A 21,090-nucleotide genomic window follows, 5' to 3' on the forward strand; every position below is an offset into this window, starting at 1 on the left:
TATATTTCATTCTATACTATGGTTTTATCTCCTTTATGGTACTGTAAGTTTCAAAGGAGGCAGAGATAATTCTTAATTATCTTTTTATTACAACCAGCACATAACACAAAATATTACATATCAGCATTTAATATTTGTCTGTTTAACTGAATTGTAGAACGTGGTTCCATAGTATTCCAGATATGGTCTAACAGGGCAGGATATAGTATACTTATCACCTCCAGTGTTGTGGATATTATATGCATTTTAATGAAGTTTAATACATGGTAGCCACTTCACCTGGTGACACAATGGAATTCTGGTTAAGTGAAATTCCAGATTTTTTTTTTTTAGTGAGGCAATTGGGGTTAAGTGACTTGCCCAGGGTCACACAGCTAGTAAGTATTAAGTGTCTGAGGCTGGACTTGAACTCAGGTCCTCCTGACTCCAGGGCCGGTGCTCTATCCACTGCGCCACCTAGTTGCCTGAAATTCCAGATTTTTAAAAGTGAACAGTTAATCTAGGGATGTCTGCCCTTGTGCTAGTGACTGGCCTTAGTGATTTATTCAATTTAGCCAAATCTTCCAACATTTTGATATCTTTAGGGGGCTCTTATTATATCATTTAACATATTAGTTATGCTTCCCATCTTCATGTCATTGGCAAACTGATAAGGTCACCATTAGTAGTGTCTCCTTTAAATAGTTCATTATTTCAATAAAAGCGTGATATTTTCAACTTGGGTATTCCCTCAATTGGTACAGATTGAAACTCACATATGCATAATACATGAGATCAAGATTTGTTGGATAAATTCACTTCTAAGCTCTTTTGGCTTCTTTTTGTCTTGGCAATTTTTATACTAGTTAAACTTTTGCAGAAAATGGTGATACTCAAGTGGCTAACCTCTCTCCCCTTTCCAATCCATCCATTCTTCAGATGGCTGCCACTGTTATTTTCTTCAAGTACAATTGTGACCATGTCTTTTTCTCTTTCATATACTGAAATGGCTCCCTTTAGCCTCTAGGATCAAATATAAGTTCTGATAAGTTTTTAAAATTCTGTTCCAAATATGCCTTTCTTTTAAACTTTATTATCAATTACTGCCCTTCTAATAATATTGTTCAGTCAACTCGGCCTTCCTGTTATTTTCACTCTCTTCCTCCTGGACATTAACTCCCACCTTAAGTCTCTAAGAATGCCTTGTTTCTTTCAAAATTCTGCTTGATGCAATCTTCTGCACGAAGTCTTTCCTTATTTCCCCAGTATTTTCCTCTCTTCCTCAATTACCTTCTATTTGTTTTGTAAATACTTATTTATGAACCTGTTGTTTCCCTGGAAAAAATATAAGCTCTTTGGGGGCAGGGTCTATATTTGGTTTGGTATCTACTGTTTTCTCCCACTTCCAGGCACAGTACCTGGTACAAAGTAGGTGCTTAACAAATTTTTGTCAAATGACTAATTTGCCTTTTTCCATTTCTACTTTCTCTTTACTGACTAATTTGAATGTCAGTTATTGCAATAGTTCACAATATCTTCTCATCTTTATCTTTTCTTTTGATTTGATGCTAATTTGGCCTTTGTTCCAACTAGACAATGTTCTAATTGCATGTAGACAGCTGATTTTGACATGATTCCTACTTTTGGTTACGATTCATTCTCTGTCTGTTAATATACTATTAATTCCAACTTTTATGATATAGTTTGTGCTCATTATATTTATGGCCTTTTAGAAAAAAATATTTATGATATATAAATTTGAGAGTTCTAAGGAGTTCAACGTCTTTAATTTCTTTTGTTTTTCAAAACAAGCCATATTTACCAGTAAATTTTTCATCATTTTCCTTTCTATACACCTTTACATCGAAATCACTGACTATAAAATTAGAAGTTGACATCAATTCCTTAATAAAAACAGTGGAAAAAATGGTTGAGATGATCTTGTGATACAGCACTAAAGATACACATATCTGCAGCTTGACATTATCCTATTAATCAGCATTTCTTGGATGTTATTTAACAAGTTTTAAGTTCATTTAACCCTATTTTCCAGTCATTTCTCCATCTTATTTATAATGCTATCATCAGAATCTGTAAAGTGTATTGCTGACAAATCCACATATACTGTTATACCTAAATACCTATCTACACACACACACACACACACACACACTTTATTTAAAGCATTCATTTGTTCTACCAGTCTAAAACCCTTGTCCAAAAGGGCAGTGAGATTAGGCATAACCTGATCTAGATGAACTCTGGGAGTTCCCTTTTTACCTTTCTCATGATTTGCAAATCTAAAACAAGTCACTAAGCATTTATTAAATGCTTTCTAGGAGCAGACATCTTGCTAAGAACTGAGAATACAAATACAAGCAAGAATAAAGATAGTCCCTGCCCTCAAAGAGCTTGTGTTCTAAGGGAAAAAGACAACACATAAAAAGGAGATGAAAAGTAGAGAGGTGTGAGGAAGTTATCCATATAGGGATGAAAAAGTATGTCATGGGATTTAAACCAAACGGATTTTCTGGTCCTCCTATACAATACTCTATCTCTGATTTCTCTTTTATGGATATTGTTCCCCATTCCTGAAATGAACTTCTTTACCCCTGCCTATAAAATGGTTATCTCTTTTCAAAATTCAATTAAGTAGTCCCCTCCTTCCTACATGAGACCTTTTCTGATTCTCCTGGGAAAACTTCCACTGCTCCATTACCTTGTTTTACTTTATAAATGCTTATAGGTATACATGTTGTCTCCTTTGACAGAATGTAAGGTACTTGAAGGCAGGAACAGTTTCTTTGTTTCCATATTTCTAGTACCTAACAGTGTTTTGAACATAGTAAGTGCTTAATGTTTATTTACTGATAATGCACACAGTAATATCTAAGACATACTCAAAAATATAAAAGAAATATTTGGGGATAGATGTGGGGTTTGGGGATAAGGTAGGTAGTCTCCAAAGCCTCTAAATTCCTGGGATTGAGATTTTATATTCATATTTACTAATAATACATTTCAAATTGTGAGGATAAAATTAGAAAGTTATATAAAATGCTTTCAGATCTTTGGAGAAAGGGAGTTTAGGAATACCAAGTACTTTCATACTTAAGAAAAGTATTTTTAAAAAAAATCAAATAGTCACTAGGAAATTTCAGAGGTCATCAGAAATATTTCATTTGATTTTTAAAACTGTGTAAATTTTTTGGTTTTAAATACCAAAATTTTAGATTCTAGCTTATATTCAAATTAAAAATAAGACCATATGTTTTTAATAATATATACCAAATGCACATAATTTATTTTGTGCTAACAAATTTGATATGGTCACTTCACTCAAAAAATTACAGTAAAATCAAATTATGAATCTAAGAAGCCTAGAATTCCTACAAGTTAGGTAACAGCCCTTTGCACAGATTGTCCCTCATGCCTAGAGCACTCTCCCTCCTCCCTTTCACCTTTCTGTTTCCCTGGTTTCTGTCAAAGTTTAAGCTCAAATCCTGCCTTCTGCTGGTGGTCTTTCCCGTCCCCCAGATGCTAGGGTCTTGCCCTCTGGGATTGCCTTCAATCTGCTCTTTCTGCATCTCTGTCTCTCCTCTGTCCTCACTCATTCTCTTTATTTTTTATCTTCTTTTTGTTGCTCTCTGCTCTGTCTCTGTGTGTGTGTCACACACACACACACACACACACACACACACACACACACACACCCCTAGTTATTTTCATGGTGTCCTTCTGATTTGAATGTAAACTCCTTGAGGGCAGGGACTGTTTTTACTTTCCTTTCTGGTTAGTAAGTTTTTAGCACATAGTAAACATTTAATACAAGCTTGTTGACTATTTATTGACATTATTTTCTAATCCCTGAATTCAGGAATCATTTACTGCTTCTCTAATTTTTCTCCCTATTAAGAAATACAATAAAAAATAGCAAATATCATTATGGATCACAGGATCATAGACAGAACAGTCAGGGAGCTAAAAGGTCTTTTATTTCAACACTCGTTTTTACATACAAGAAAAGTGAGCCTTAGAGAGATTAAGTATCTTGTTCACAGCCACATAGCTGGTAAGTGGCAGGCCTGGGATTTGTACCCAAGTATTCTGAGTCCAAACCCACCATTTTTTCAACTGTATTTATTACTCATGAAGCATAAAAATACAGCTAATCAGAAAATTCTCAACTCTATATTGGCAAAGATACATAAATGGTTTGCTATTTTCTTCTCTGGCTCATTTTATAGCTGAGGAAACAGGCAAACATGAATTGCACAGGGTCACAGAATGAGACCAGATTTGAACTTAAGTCTTCTTGATTCCAGATGGGTATTCCATCCACTGCACTACCTAGCTGTCCTTTCAACAAGAAAATTCTTAAAATAATGGATAGATGGATGGACAGATGGATGGATGGATAGATAGATAACACATTTCAATCAATATACTTTGCTGCCAGGACATGTTAATGAAAGTTTTTAATGTTAACATTATCTTGAGTCAGTGTGGTACATACACTGAATAGAGATCTGGTCTCACAATAAGGAAAACTTGGGTTCATATCCCACCCAGCTCTGAAAAATACTTGCTGTGTGATTCATGGTGACCTTTAAATGACTCAGGAAACTCTCTAAGACTTTAGGTTGCAGAACAGTTGTGGATCTGCATTGGTAGAAGGAGTTTTTCTACTGGGATTTCCTTATACAAATGAAATCACAAGCAGGCCCGATTTTTTTTTTTTTTAGTGAGGTAATTGGGGTTAAGTGACTTGCCCAGGGTCACACAGCTAGTAAGTGTTAAGTGTCTGAGGCCGGATTTGAATTCAGATACTCCTGAATCCAGGGCCGGTGCTTTATCCACTGCGCCACCTAGCTGCCCCAAGCAGGCCCGATTTTTAAAAATTACATACCTGTCAATGCAATAATCAAGGAATAGGAGAAGTAGATAAGTATAAGATCAATTTAAGTGGGTTTAAATACTGGCAAGTTTGAAGAGAGGCAATGAAAGTGAGTAAAACCAGAAACCAGGAATGTTCCTCATAATTTATTGGGGGCAGAGAGTGTGTGAAGAACCTAGAAGTATCAGCTAGAACCAAACCCAAACAGATTAAAAACATAAGAAGAAACCATATGTTAAGTTTACTTAGACATTTAAAACAAAACAAAACAAAATAAAACACAATACCTGATCTCAAATATTAAAGTCAGGAAACAAGGATAAGCTTCATTGGTCTAGAAATTGGATTAGAACTTTAAACTCTTAAATTCCAAGACCCTAGAATACAAAAATGCCTTTTTTGTGACTGAATAGTCACAAGTTCTGTAGCTAAAAAGTTTCCATGAAAGTACTTACAATTCGAAGTAGCCAGGATAGCGTAGATGGTGCTGTTGAATAGTGTGTGCTATAGTGGCAGGGTGGGCTCTGATCATCTTCCCAAGTCTCATAGCGCTCTGCATAAAAAACTGCTCTTTTGGGATTCAAAGCACCAACTGGCTATAAAGAAAAGAAATCCTGTTGCTTAGTAAGTTAGAATAGCATGTTCCAGATAATCACATTATGTATTCTTATAAAAGTATGGTTTTTTCCATTAATGAATTTAGCTCACATAGCACAGATACATTATATTCTAATGCATATATACCAAAGCTGGATTTCGAGTTCCCTTTCAAAGGATAGAATTTATGGACCTGAAATACAGTTTCCCTTGCAGTTAAGAAAAACCTTTCTCCATTGTTTAAGCAACAATGCAAGATTAAAAATAATTTAAATACATATGGAATATCTGTGAGATTTAATACCATCTTCTGAACTTCTTTATTATCATGCATCCAGTCATCCAGGCTCGCAACCTTGGTGTCATCCCCGAATCTTCATTCTCATTCACCTACATACCCAGCTGTTGCCACATCTTATTTTTACCTTCAGTCTCTCATATATGTTCCCTTCTCTTCCCTCACATAGCCACCACCCAATTTCCAAGTCCCCATTAACTTTTGTCCAGAATGTTGCAAGGTCTTCCCATTAGTCGTCCCAGCTCTCTCCACTCTAATCAATTCTCCACTCAGCTGCCAAAGTGTTTTTTCTGAAGTGTAGGCCTGACCATGCCACCCTCTACTTAAAAAACTTCCAGCAACTCCTTATCACCTCGAGCTCTAATTTTTGAAGTTTTTCTTGGCCTCAAGGCTAAATTTGCCTCTCAGCAACTTCTATTCATCACTCCTGGTTCTCCCTCAGGAGTCAAACAGAATAAATATAATTCCTCCTCCACATGATGATGCTACAAATATTTGAATAATCTATCCTTGAGTCATCTTTTTTTTGGGTTAAACATGCCCATCTCTTTAAGAAGATAATGAATTCCTTCAAATGATACTCATTCCTTCATATGATATGACATGAACTAAAGGTCTTAGATAATCCTTATTGCCTGCTTCTGGACTTTTGGTTATAGCACAGTGAAGTACAGATCCCTTGGCTACTCCATTAGGACCTCCTGTCCCACTGACACTAAACAACTAACAGTTATTCCAATCCCTTCAAACTGATGCCAAATAGATATTCCTCAAGCACAGGTCTGAACATATCACTCCCCTGCTCAAGAAGTTTTAGTGGCTCCCTATTTCTGACTATCCAAACAATTCTGAAGCAATTCTTATTTTTGCATCTCTAGCCTAGCACATAGAAAGTACTAAATAAATGCTTATTGAATTGAATTGTTGAAGACATTTTTAAATTGTCCAGAGAGCATTGAATAGGCCTGAGAAGCAGTAGTCTAATTTATGCTAGTCTTAAATAACTTGTTTAATAATTATCCAATAACATAATGAATGACAGCAACTACCAGACAAATGTATGTTGTTTGTTAACACCCATATTATGCATTTGTATTGATTCCCTACAGACTTAAAAGTTAAGTCAGTTGTATAGAATTCCATTGATTGACCCATGACTTCATTAGTGTGGTTACACACTTCATCGGTATAGATCATAACCCCTCCAAACCTTTATAGAGAATAGACCTAATTCTATATAGCTCTTCTGATTCTCTTAATGTCAAGAAAGTACCAAAATGTTTTTTCAAACTTTTTGGGCATCTTATTCTTGTTATAAAACTGGCTCATCTCCTTTAGTATTCATATATATCCTCAAAGTTCTCTTTTAAGTAATTCTTCACACAGAATTCATTGTTGGTAATATGTTATAGTCATGTGTCTTTACTTTGAGCAGCTTGATTATGTGTTCTATATAGCATCCCTGGAAGAATATTGGTGTTAAAAACATGAGCTTTTGCTACACACCAGCAATTTAGGATAACAAACAATGTATCAATGTGACCCAGCTCAATCTCTTCCCATAACTCTATTCCGGGGGTAATCTTTAATGTCTATACAAGTGATGTATTCTGATACACTAACTCTATAGGTTGCCATGCATCTGTTTGTAACATATGGGTAATATATCTCCATAATATATTTTTCCTTCACTTTGTTTTTCCAACAGATAGTTGGATCCTTTTTTTGCATATTGCCATAGGTTTCATTGGAACAGCTTTGTAGTCTTTTAGGGTTCAAAGGTATTAATACAATGGTATGTATGAGCAAGTGTATTAAAAGAATCTTCTGATCAATATGCAGTTCTTTTGTTTGGATTCTTCTAAAGCCATATTAATGCCAAATATTTAAATTATTCACAAGTACATCTTGATACTAATGACTCAGTGCAAAGATAAGCACAGAGAAAGATAGAAACTATGTTGGAAAATATCATTAATAATAAAGAAATGAAAGGCTTGCAGACTATTAAGTAGACTTAAATAGACAGGATGTAAATTTTCTTTAAAATAGTTGTCAGAGGGGCAGGTAGATGGCACAGTGGATAGAGCACCAGCCCTGGATCCAGGAAGACCTGAGTTTAAATCTGGCCTCAGACACTTGACATTTACTAGCTGTGTGACCCTGGGCAAGTCACTTAACCCCAACTGTCTCACCAAAATAAAATAAAATAGTTGTCAGGTACTAATAGTAGAGTGCATGGAACAAAATAAAAAAATGAAATTGAGAGGAAATAACTAGTTATCTATACAGTAGTTATTACACAATTAACTTTTTGACTAAGCAGATAAATGATCAGTTAGAGTAAAGGTAAAGATCAATACAAAAATAGAAGAAAAAAGATACAAAGTTAATGTAATACAATTATACTACCTCAAACATGACCTTTTCAATAAACTATCGATTTCCCCAAATGATCAATGAATAAAAGTAAAGATATAACAATTCCCTGGAGTTTAGTCAATTAAAAGGGTTGCTACAACAAGGAGGCTGAAAGAACATAGAAACTACCTCAGCCAGTGGACATGAATTCCTTGCCAAAGAGAGAAATACATAACAGTTAAGAATAAAACTGCTTTATAATCCAGGTTCACTTATAAAATATTACAATATGGCATGATATAATAAGAACTGGCACTTTGTACACAAACAGTATGAAAAGTGATGAAAATGCGGTTTAAAGTGGTTGAAGTGAAATCTACCTGTAGTTGAAGGGAAAACAATCCTGTAGAGAGCCTGATATGAGATTATCCTTGTAACATTTGTAGATTAAATTGGAAGAGGATGTGAAATAGAACATTTTAAGTATCAGACAGGCTTTTTGGATTTTATCACTATAAAATAACACTACTTGAATATTCATAGTATATTAATTATACAGATTTAGTTTTCAACCCTTAAAAATTAGGTGACAGCTTCATTCTTTAAGAAATTTGATGAGTCATTTGTAGTCACTTTAAGTTTATGATTAAAAGCGGATTTAATCTCCTTAAATATGACAGCAAATATTTACATTAGGATTTACTACAAGTATAGTTATTGATTTTATATGTTCTGTAAAACAAAAAAAGTACTTCCATTAAAGTTTTATGTAATTTTTCAGTAAATGAACTAAAATAGTAACCTTTTCTAAATGAGGTAATTAATAGCCTAAATATTTTATTTATATTGTTTTATGTAGTTGATGTCCTCAAGGGACACCAGTCCAAACCCCTCATTTTACAGATAAAGGAAACCAAGGCCCAGGGAAGCCTAGGAGATCTTAAAATCAAAAGCAAGTATTGGGGCCAGAATCTGATTCTAAGATCTCTAATTCCAAATTAAGTGCTTATCCCATAGTAACACCACATGAAGAACTGGGCCCCAAACCAAGTAGTAGTAGTACATCAGCCTGGACTGCATTTGGGAAATTATGCTATATGTTTAATGATACTAAGCTACTCAAAACAAAAACATCTGTTTGAAACAGATACTCTCAAAGGGATATGTATACCTGAAAATAAGAGAAATAAATGATTTCAGAAAAAACAAACTTGCAAGTTCTTAATAGGTCAATGGAAAGACATACTGTGAGTATAAGTAGGCTTGGGGATATTACCAACAATGAATTTTGTACAAGATGACAGATAAAATACATCATCGTACTATTAGACAGTTTTGCTTGTTTGGGGAGGAATATTCTTTGGTTTATATGTATATGTGTTCATCTGTTGTGTCAAAACAAAATGTTCTAATAATTATTAAAAAATATTTATGATCAGAAAATGAGGTAGTATAGTTGTATAACAAGTATGAGGTTAATGAGATGAACAACCAAAGTACTGTAATGCTATCTAGAATATTAGTATCACAGTCAATACCAGCATTTTTGGAAATATGTATGCATATATTTGTACATATATATGAATTATTTATTATGTAACATTAGGATTTGGGAGGGGCGGGGCAGTGAGGGTTAAGTGACTTGCCCAGGGTCACACAGCTAGTAAGTGTCATGTGTCTGAGGCCGGATTTGAACTCAGGTCCTCCTGAATCCAGTGCTGGTGCTTTATCTACTGCACCACCTAGCTGTCCTCTGAATTATTTATTATCAACAGGCATTATGAGGCAGTAAGGTAATTTGATAGAGTACTGGGCCTGAAGTCAGGAAAACCTGAGTTAAAATCCAGCCTCAGATACTTACTAGCTTAAGGAAGTCACTTGTTTCCTTATCTATAAAATAAGGGAATTAACTACCTCACAGGGTTGTTAATGAAGATCAAATGAGATAATATTTGGAAAGTGCTTAACACAGTGTCAGACACATAGTTGGTGCAATGTAAATGCTACCCATGATGATGAATGGGTTGAAATCTGTATTTTTGAAGAGAGTGCTATGCATATAGTAGAATCATCAAAGTGTTGATGTATTTAAATTCTCTATGATGCCTGTTGAAAAGCATATTTTCTAAGGCAACACTGCTGTAATTCAGGCTGAAGTAGTTTTTTCAAACCTATATTATTTGTATAATTGCCTTGAATCTCCATAGGGACCCAGACATTAATAATTAAAAGCTTGTAGCCCTCCTGATTTCAAATTCAGGATGGTAATAGTAACATTCACCTGATTTTGGTCTGGTGGTCTTAAGCTATAAAAAGTCGTTTTTTTTTCAACTGTACACCATTAAAAGAAGTATTTTAGAGGATAAATGATTAGATGAGTAATATGTATCATATCTAATTACTTTATTTCATAATTTAATGTTAATAGAATTCTGCAAAGTTTCCCCTAAGGCTTAATTTTGACACTAAAATTAGGACAAAAATTAGGACTTCAAAAAGGGAAATATCACACAAGGGAAAGGAATTAGCTAATAAATGGCTCAAGAGATTTTCCTTTTGCTCCCAGAAGGCTAATTTGTATAATACAACAAAACAAGCAGTTAATGAGTCAGGATTCTTGAGCTGAATATAAAATTTACTTATTGGTTTGGTTAATTTCTTTTCTAAAGCTTATATGTGACTTCACCCAAAATAATTAATTTAAACAATCAACTAACAGTACCTAAACTATAATTCTAGTAAAAAGGTTATTAACATCTTAAGTTTCATAGAATTTTTGGATTTTATTATTTTAATAAATACATGACTTGAATATACATTCTATAATTGTGCAGATTAAGTTTGAATATTTAAAGATTGTGTAACATCATCCTTCTTTAATAAATATAATGAGCTATTCACAGTCACCTTAAGTTTCTGATGAAAAGCTGATTTAATCTCCCTAAACATAACATCAAATATTTACAGTAGGATTGACTAGAAGTAATTAGTTATTAATTTATTCTATAAAAACAAAACCCTTCAATTAAAACAATGTAACTTTTCTATAAATATATGAAAAGATAGCCTTTTTGTTTTAAATTAGGTAATCAATAACCCAAATGCTTTATATTGTTTTATATGTATGGATTATAAAGATTCAGGGACATAGTATTTTAAGTTTTCTAAGACTTTTTAGTACTGTCAACTGTCAATCACAACTTCAGGAAATTCATGTGAAAACTAGATATTACAAGAGAAATGGACATGCATGTGGGACCCTAAGATTTCATAATTCATAAAGAAGTTTGCATATTTATGACAGCAAGACAAAGGAAGGAGAAACACAAAACTCCAAAGGGTCATGGCATGGGAGGAGGGGAAAGGTACAATAAAGGTAGGAAAAGGACAAAATCCCATCCAAAGGGGTGGAACAAGGTAACCACTAAAGCCATATTATTTTCTCTTGGAAAGTGCTAAACTATGAAGATATGATGGTCTCTCTATTACAAGAGCCCAGGTGCACAAGCCTATCGAAGACTGATTGTGTTTTTGGGAGTCAAGACAGGTGCCAAAGTTCAGTTTGGGATGTAAACAACAAATTATATCAGTTGCGGGGCAGGAAGGGACTTCGTCTTTGACACATTCAAGGTCTCCTGTATGTTCTTGGTCCCATGTTTCTGGAAAATATGGCAACTCAAAAAGGCAAGTTCAGGGGACCCCTTAACAGTTCTTAACAGTCCCCTACCCCGTCGGTCAAAAATAGTACTTAGTGCATTTTACCGTGTCATACTAATGCTAACCTATTTTTCACATGTATAAAATGTCAAAATAAACCCTAAGTATCAACCTTATCTGATAGTTTGCTCTAGAAACATCACAAAATATTAAGAAAGAACACCATAACCTCCACCCTCATCTTTTTCACTTTTCTTCAACTACTGGAAAAGGGATCAAGTAAATGTTTATTTTTTTTTGTTTTACTCAAGTTTCAATCAAAGTTATTCTCTTTTAAAAACAGTACTTATGTAAGAAACATCTACATATTAATAATTTTGCATTTTAAGTCCCCTAACAAATAAAAATTTATTAAATGATATTTTTATTTAATTTCTATTATCTTCTCACTAATGAGTAAAAAGCCCATAAATTAATTTTACAAAACTCATGGTCTAATTATGTGTTGACATTTGTTATTTCAACATTCATTACCATTTTTCATTTCCTTCCAAGGAATCATGAATCTCTAAAGGAAGGGGCACTTCTAAAATTTTGCTTGGAAAATAAATATTTCATTATAGCTTAAGGTTCCTTTTCTAAGACTGCTGGATAAAGCAAGTACAGCATAAATTTGGAGTTTGATCCTTAGAAATCCAAAGGTAATACAACTGTAACTTGGTTATTCTTTTAAAATGTACATTAATAAATAGATGATCACCAGATTTTAATTTTAGTAAATGATTAATGGAGAATAGGAAATTTTGTAATGTGAAATTCTATAAAGCAAAGTTAACAACTTACAACCAAGAATGACTTAATCTGTAAAACCTAAGTATAATTCTAAAAGGTAAAAAATAAATGACCTTTAATTAAATAAGAGAAAATTCAAGCATTCAAGATGAAAAGACTAAAGCTAAGTAAAAACTCTGAAATTCAAACACAAGTCAAGAGGAATGTAGAAAGGAAAATATATTTAAGTCTTTGGAAAAGGTTTATGCTCTAAAAAGTCCTTATGTTCTAAAAGAGACAAAGAAACAAATGTTCTTTCAGAACCATAATATCATTAAGGATCACAAAAGTGGGTTAACTAAGAGGGTTTGGGTTTGGGACTGGGATTGGGATTCTATTTTGATGACCTTGAGAAGAAGAACAAGGAACAAAAAAGGATACATTGCAGAAGAAAGGAGAAACAATAATAGCTAACAGTTATATAGCTTATTAAAGTTTGTAAAGAATTTTACAAATACTCTCATGACTACTCTGGCATATAGGTGCTATTATAATCCAAATTTTACAAGTAAGGAAGCTAAGGCAGATAAAAGATTAAGTGACTTTCCCAGAATCACACAGCTAGTAAATTTGTGAGGGCATATTTGAACTTAGGTCTTCCTGACTCCAGGTCCAAAGTTTCATCCATTGCACCACAGAAAAAAAAGAAGAAAAGGGTGGAACTTATTCTCATAATTGGGGTGCATGGGAAGAACAACATACAAATTTGGAGGAAGGGGTAGGGAGAGTGGGCTTCATATGAACCTCACTATTCTTTAAAGCGGGAAAAGAAGGGTTAAATATACATAGACACACAAAGAGTTTGATGTAAAAATACATTACACTCAAAAGGTGAGAGAGAGAGAGAGAGAGAGAGAGAGAGAGAGAGAGAGAGAGAGAGAATATGAGGAAAATCATAAGGGGCTTTTCACTTATACATCTCTCAAATACACCCTCTTCTCTCCTCTGATTCTGCTAGTACCCTGGTGCAGGCCCCCATCAGCTCATACTTAGACTAAAGCAATAGCCTCCTGGTGGGTCTGCCTGACTCAAGAGTCTCCCCACTCCAAGCTATCCTACATTTGGCTGTCAGTGATTTTCCTAAGACAAAGGTATAACCATGTCACCTCCCCCTACTCAGTACACTACTGTCAAATACAAAGTCCTCTATTTGACATTGAAAAACTCATCACACCAAACCACCACTTCTGCACTTGTCCCCCTTTCTAGTGTTTTTGTTGGGGTTTTTTGTTTGTTTTTGGTTTTTTGTGAGGCAACTGGGGTTAAGTGACTTGCCCAGGGTCACACAGCCAGTAAGTGTTAAGTGTCTGAGGCCAGATTTGAACTCAGGTCCTCCTGACTCCAGGGCCGGTGCTCTATCCACTGTGCCATCTAGCTGCCCCCTTTTCTAGTGTTTTTAAACTTTAAAATGTGTGTTCTTTGATCCAATGACATTTGCATCTGTGAGCATTGGGGATTTTCTCTGGCCCTCTCCCATACCTGGAATGTTCTTTCTCCTCATCTTTGCCCCCTGGCTTTCTTTAAGTCTCAACTAAAATATCATTCATTTTCTGCAGGAAGTCTTTCCCAACCCATTAATTCTAATGCCTTCCCTCTCTTATTTTCCTATTTGTCCTGTATATTAGCTTGTTTGTTGTTTGTTTGTTGTCTCCTCCATTACGCTTCTTGAGGGAAAAGACTTGCTTTTTATTGAATCCCTGATGTTTAGTACAGTGTCTGGCACATGTTGAGTTGTTTCAGCTGCATCTAACTCTTTGTGACTCCATTTGGAGTTTTCTTGGCAAATATACTGGAATGGTTTGCCATTTTCTTCTCCACTTACAGACGGGGAACAGAGGTAAACAGGGTTAAGTGAGTCGCCCAACGTCAGACAACTACAAAGTGTCTGAGGCCAGATTTAAACTCAGGAAGATGAGTCTTCCGGTCTTCAGGTCTGGCACTCTATCTACTGTACCACCTAGCAACCCATCTGACACATAGTAAGTGCTTAATAAATGTTTACTGTAATGATTGGAATGACGCCACCTGCTGGAGACTTACTGTAGAAGAGTTCCGCCCATGAAACGAAGGTCTTTGAGGGCAGGACCAGGAGTCTTTTCTTTGGCGTCAGGAAGTGACGCGGACTAGTGGGAGGAGAAAGGAAGAGACTGGCACTCGGTCTCACTCTTTTTCCTAGGGACTCTGGTGGAGAGCGGAGCTAGAAATGTGCTCTCCCTTTAATAGATAGGAATCTAGGCCTTTCTCTCTCTCTTTACCAAATTCTTATTCTCCTTAATAAATGCTTAAAAGTCTAACTCTTGCTAAAGCTTATAATTTATTGGCGACCACTCATTAGATATTTTAGACAGTTTAGCTAGAATTTTAGCCCTTAACATTACTTACTGACTGGATATGATAGAAGGAAATACACAATTAACAATGATAATGGAGAGAGGGAGAAGATAAGGTAACAAGGATAGGGTAAAAAGAGAAGTGGAGAAAGAAAATAGAGAGTGAAAATAAGATTGAGGTAAATTAACAAATAGTAATTATAACTTTGGGTGTGAATGGGATGTTTATAGCAGCTCTCTTTGTGTTTTTTTTTTTAAGTGAGGCAAATGGGGTTAAGTGACTTGCCCAGGGTCACACAGCTAGTAAGTGTTAAGTGTCTGAGGCCAGATTTGAACTCAGGTCCTCCTGACTCCAGGGCCGGTGCTCTATCCACTGCGCCACCTAGTTGCCCCTCTCTTTGTGTTTTAAAAGAACTAGAAATTGCAAAGATCCCCATCAGTTGGGGAATGGCTGAATAAGTTGTTGTATATGGTTGTGATGGAATACCATTGTGCTATAAGAAATGATGAGCTCGATGTTAGAAGGACATGGAAGACTTGCACAAAATGGTGAAGAATGAAGTAAGCAGAACCAGGAGAACATTGTGTACAGTAATAGTAATATTTTTTTTGGTGGGGTGATGAGGGTTAAGTGACTTGCCCAGGGTCAAACAGCTAGGAAGTGTCAAGTGTCTGAGGTAAGATTTGAACTCAGGTCCTCCTGAATCCAGGGCCGATGCTTTATCCAATGTGCCACCTAGCTGCCCTCAGCAATATTACTTTAAGAACAACTTTAAGTCATTTTGACTACTATAACTATACAAATAAAAAATAAAGGACAAAGGAAAAAAGATGCTATCTACATCCAGAGAAAGAACTGATAGACGTATGTATAAAATAATTTTACACACACACACACACACACACACACACACACACACACACACACACGTGTGTGTATCTATATATGTAACTGTACTATGTGTCTAATGGTAGCTATCTCTAAGGTAGGGTGGAGGAAGAAAAAAAGTGAAAAAAGAGAAATTTACATAATAATTTTGTTGTATATTTGGAAGGAATAGTAAGATATATGTGGTAGATATGCAGTTTCATATGCAGTAATCTTATTTATTGTACTGTCTTACAGAAATGCTTGTTTTGTTCCATTAATTGAAAATAAAATAAAAATTTAAAAAACCAAAAATACAATGACAATGGAATGTGAATTGGATGAACACATCTATCAAATAGAAGTTATTAGAAGAATGGATTAGAAAGAAGGGGAAAGGGGGAAGCTAGGTATTGCAGTGGATAAAGCACTGACCCTGGATTCAGGAGGACCTGAGTTCAAATCTGGCCTCAGACATTTGACACTTACTAGCTGTGTGACCCTGGGCAAGTCACTGAACCCTCATTGCGCTGCCCCCCCCCCAAAAAAAAGGAAAGAAGGGGGAAAAATAGGTGGATTATACGAAGCACAAAGATTCATATAGAACTTAAATGAGGATATATACTTTAGGTGAATTCAGAGAAGCAAGGATAGGAGGCAAAAATAAAAGTAGACAAGACTAAAAGAGATGAACAGAGAAATTACATTATGCTTAAAAGCACAATAGATAAATGGCATATTATCTGAGTAATTTTAGGAAAAAAATCAACCAAATTACAGGGAGAAAAATGCAGCTAAACAATTATTGATCAGAACTTCAATGTACCACTTCTGGACTTAGAAAAAATTATCAAAAACACAAACAAGTAAATGACCTGAATAAAATTTTAGAAAAGGTATATATGAAAGAGCTCTGAAAAGTACTGAATGGGAATAGAAAGAAATATACATAATCTCATTTGTTCATGGCAACTTTATGAAAACTAATTATAAATAGAGCATAAAAACTTCATAAAAATGCAGAAAGAGGAAAAAATTAAATATTTAATTTATTGACCATAACATAATAAAATTACAATCAATAAAGGGGTTCTGAAGAAATGATTCAGACTTAAAAGGAGATTAAATAATTTAATTCTAAAGAATTTATTGGTCAAAGGAAGAATACATAATTTCATTAAGGACAATAAAACAGTGAAACATTATGCCAAATATTTTGGATGTAGTTAAAGAAGTCTTTAATTAATAAATTGGGCATGTAATTCAAAAAAAGAAAAAAAAAAGTAACAAATAAAATAGTCTAAATAAATTCCAAAATAGAAATGCCAATAATATTTTCTTTTAAAAAAAGAGATGAGCAAAATTGAAAGCATAAAGATCACTAAATTGATATACAAAAGTAGGCACCTTAGTTGCTATCTTTTTTTTGGGGGGGGGGCAGGGCAATGAAGGTTAAATGACTTGCCCAAGGTCACACAGCTATTAAGTGTCAAGTGTCTGAGGCTAGATTTGAACTCAGGTTCTCCTGAATCCAGGGCTGGTGTTTTATCCACTGCACCACCTAGCTGCCCCCTAAAAGTAGGCACTTTAAAGAAAAAAAACTAATAAATTTGAATTATTAACTACTTTGATTGCAAAACAGGAAAACTAAACTGATAGTATAGAAAAAGGTCAATAAACAACAATTTAGAGGAAATAAAGAGAAACTCTTCTACCCAATTATATGCCAACAAAGCTCATAACAAATAAAACAGGTCAATGGTTAGAAAAAATATAAAACTATTTGATTTGACAAGTAGAGAATTTAAATAATAAAATATCAGTCTACATTTTAAAAGGCTGTCAATAATTACTGCCTCCACTTCCTTTCTATTTATACTCTTTTTAATCCTCACAAGTCTGACTTCAAAATTCAAATGAAACAACTCTCACCAAAATCAACAATGTTCTCTTAACTGTTAATTTATCTTAATTGTTAATGGTCTTTTCTAAATTCTCAAGCCTCTTGACCTCTCTGCAACTTTTCATGTTGTTTATCATTTTCTAGATTCTCTGTTTTTATGATAGGGGTATGGTGAAGGGGTATGGGGAAAACAGATACATTAATGCACTGTTGTGAAACCATGAACTGGACTAGCCATTTTAGGGAAGAATTTGGATCTATGCCCAAAAAGCCATTAAACTGTGTATAACCTTTCCCCTAGTGATACCATTACTAGGTTTACACCACAAAGAGATCAAAGAAAGAGGAAAAAGACTCATATATGTGCAAAAATTTTTATAGCAATTCTTTTCATGGTAGTAAAGTATTAGAAACTGAGAAGGAGCCCATCAATTGGGGAATGGCTAAACAAGTTATGGTATATGAAAGTGACAGAATACTATTGTGTTTTAAGAAATGATGAAGGAGATGGTTTTAGAAAAACCTGGGAAGACATATTGAACTGATACAAAGTAAGCACAACAAAAATGTTTAAAAAAAAAAATAAAACTCTTTAGCTCCCTTACCCACCCCCCAAATCCTTCCTTCTTCCCAACTTTCCTATTACTGTAGAAAGTACCATTATCCTTTCAGTCACCCAAGTCCAAAACCTTCAAGTTAATCCTTGATTTCTCAATCATCCCATATATCCATTCTGTCATATCCCATATATCCAATCTTGTCATTTACATCTTCACAATATCTCTAATATATGTCCCCTTCTCTGTAGTCACACAGCACCATAGTTCAAGCCCTCCCTCATCAACTCTTGAAGTTGCTCTCTAAATGGTGCTCTTACCATAAAACTCTCCCAACTCCAGTCCTTTCTCAGTTGCCAAAGTAATTTTTCTAACTCAAAGGTCTGACTATGCCATCACTCTCCTCAATGAGCTAAAGTGGCTCCTATCATCTCCAGGATAATTTCTTTAGCATTTAAGAATTAGGTAAAAGGCTTGTGAGGGATTGGGGATGGCATTCCTAATCATTTGAACTGTTCCTTAAACATGTCACTGTGTCTTTGGTTTTTGCGCCTTTGCACTGGCTATCTTTCTTATCTGGAATGTCTTGTCCATTCACCTCCACCTCTTAGCTTCCCCCAGCTTGCTTTAAGACTCAACTCAAAACCCACCTTTTACAGGAGGACTTTCCTGGATTCCTCATATATGAATCATTTCTGTCCTTGAGATGGATTTTAACAGATTTTGTGTATACCTGGATATTTTCATATTGTTTCCCTCAACAGAGTGTAAGCTCCTTGGAGGGAGGGACTATTCTTTGCCTTTTAAAAAAAATATACGTAGAATTCAGCACAATTCCTGGTATATAGTAAGTACTTGCTGATTAACTGAAGTATTCTTGTTAATAGTGTTCAGTTCTTTTGATACCTATATCTATTAGGGAAAGGCTTTTGGTCTTCTGTGTTCCTTTTATCTATATCTGTATGTAAGATCTAGAAATAGCAAATTTGATAAATACCCCTTCATCAGAGAACTGACAGAAATGTGGAGCAAGATAAAGACAAGGATCAAGAGCCCTGTAATTTTCAACTTGGAGTTTCCACTAAGATTGACATTTATAAATGAATCTTTAAGTACCATTTTTGTAACCAACTGTGAATTTATTTATTGGTACAGTTAATCTAAATTTCACCATCATATTCATAAGGACACAACCAGAGACAATTAGAAGAGGAAAAAATGATGTAAAGTTACAAGGTCTGGAACTAATTAAGGGACCTTTCCTCTTTTTTTCTCTCTTGTTACATCTCGTGCCCCAATGCCTTTGTAAGTATATTGTTGTCTTCCTTGACTAGCAGGAATTTTCTCAAGCTATTTCATCCCTATTAATTCACTTTCCCTGACCACATTAACAAAAGCTTTAGGATCCCAATATCATCAACTCTGGATCCTGGCCACATGTCAGCAGTAATAGCTTGAAAATGGATGAATAAATAGGTATATGGTCACACAAAATGCTGAGACTGCAGTATGAATAAGGATACCCTGACTTTTCCTATACATATATTTGTCACCTGGAAGACAATATGTTATGTTGTAGAGAGAAAAAGGGTCCATTAAGACTCTGGACACAAATAGAGTGGGATGGGAAGCCATTCACTTTTGGAAATGATAGTTTTGCTTTTAGGGAATGCAGGCCGTCTGGCAAGCAAATTCACAGTATTCAGAAAGAAATATTCTACACCAGATATCCAAAATACCTGACTTTCGGCTACCACCACCTCTGTGTTGTACATATCTGTATGTAGAAGAGATCCCTATCAAATACCCAATAGGTCCTAAGGTCTCAGTTGAAGACATATACACAAAGCAAAATCCCCCAAATTTCTGATAATTCAATGTCAGATGTAATGGTCCTATGAATCTCAGCAGAAAGAACTGGCTAAGAAGTGCAGCCTTATCACACTACATAAAGGAAAGAAGTTATCATATTCTGGTAATCAGTTGTTATAAAGGCTGTGGGAGGGCAGAAAGATTTAGGAATTGAAGGGAGGAGACATGTCTTGTCTCTCTACTGGAGAAAAACTGAGCTAAGCAAAGAGAAGTAGGGAATGTGAAATGCTCAAGAACCATCTCTTCAAATTTTACCAATTCTTCAAAGTCCAGATAAAATCTGTTAGGAGTCTAGACAAAGGGTAGGAAACTTTAAAAAATGTTTGTTAAATTAAGTTGGTTTGAACATGTGAAGTGGCAGTGAGATACAAATACAAAGAATAATATCTTCTAATATGACTGACTTTTTATAAATTAACATATTTATTTTAATGCCATAAAATTCCAGTTTCCAGGGCAGTACATATTTGTTTTGTAAATAGATTACCTCCTCTACAATCCTCTCTTTTGATGCTTTGGGAAGTGATTCTGTAAGGCTATTACAGTAAAGCATTAAGCTTTGCAAATAAGCACAAGGACAGACTTTGTCTCTTTCATCTGAGGAATGATTTCACTAATCGTGAATTAAGTTGTCCACAAGTAAGAACTACTTTCTGTCATATCAACTCACAAAGAACATCTTCTAGGTGGCTGGGGTACATAGTAAGCCCGTAGTAAATATTTTATCTTTCTAAGGCAGAGAGAGGTCGAAAGATTTCAACCTACATCACTAGAGAGTATCCACACACATGAAAATAAAGATCCTCTAAGCAATGAAGTAAATCAAATCATGTTAGAGTATGAAGGTTCCAAGTCTCTGAGGGTGGAGAATAAACACCAAAATGCTCTCAATGAGTTCAAATCATCATGCCTAAACCAACTCCCAGATGTGATTTGCTGA

The 21,090-nt window shown here is 34.9% G+C and overlaps 1 protein-coding gene across 8 annotated transcripts in view; it reads right to left on the minus strand.

Moving 5' to 3' along the window:
- NBEA (neurobeachin) overlaps window positions 1-21,090 on the minus strand; it is a 764,716-nt gene that overhangs the window by 96,879 nt on the left and 646,747 nt on the right. For all 8 annotated transcript variants that reach the window (XM_043991721.1, XM_043991715.1, XM_043991718.1 and 5 more), the window contains one exon: window positions 5,332-5,472. In XM_043991721.1, coding sequence (XP_043847656.1) covers window positions 5,332-5,472 — 141 coding nt within the window. The remainder of the gene's footprint in view (window positions 1-5,331; window positions 5,473-21,090) is intronic.

Source organism: Dromiciops gliroides, chromosome 3 (genome assembly GCF_019393635.1).
Source record: "Dromiciops gliroides isolate mDroGli1 chromosome 3, mDroGli1.pri, whole genome shotgun sequence".
Lineage (NCBI taxonomy): Eukaryota > Metazoa > Chordata > Mammalia > Microbiotheria > Microbiotheriidae > Dromiciops > Dromiciops gliroides.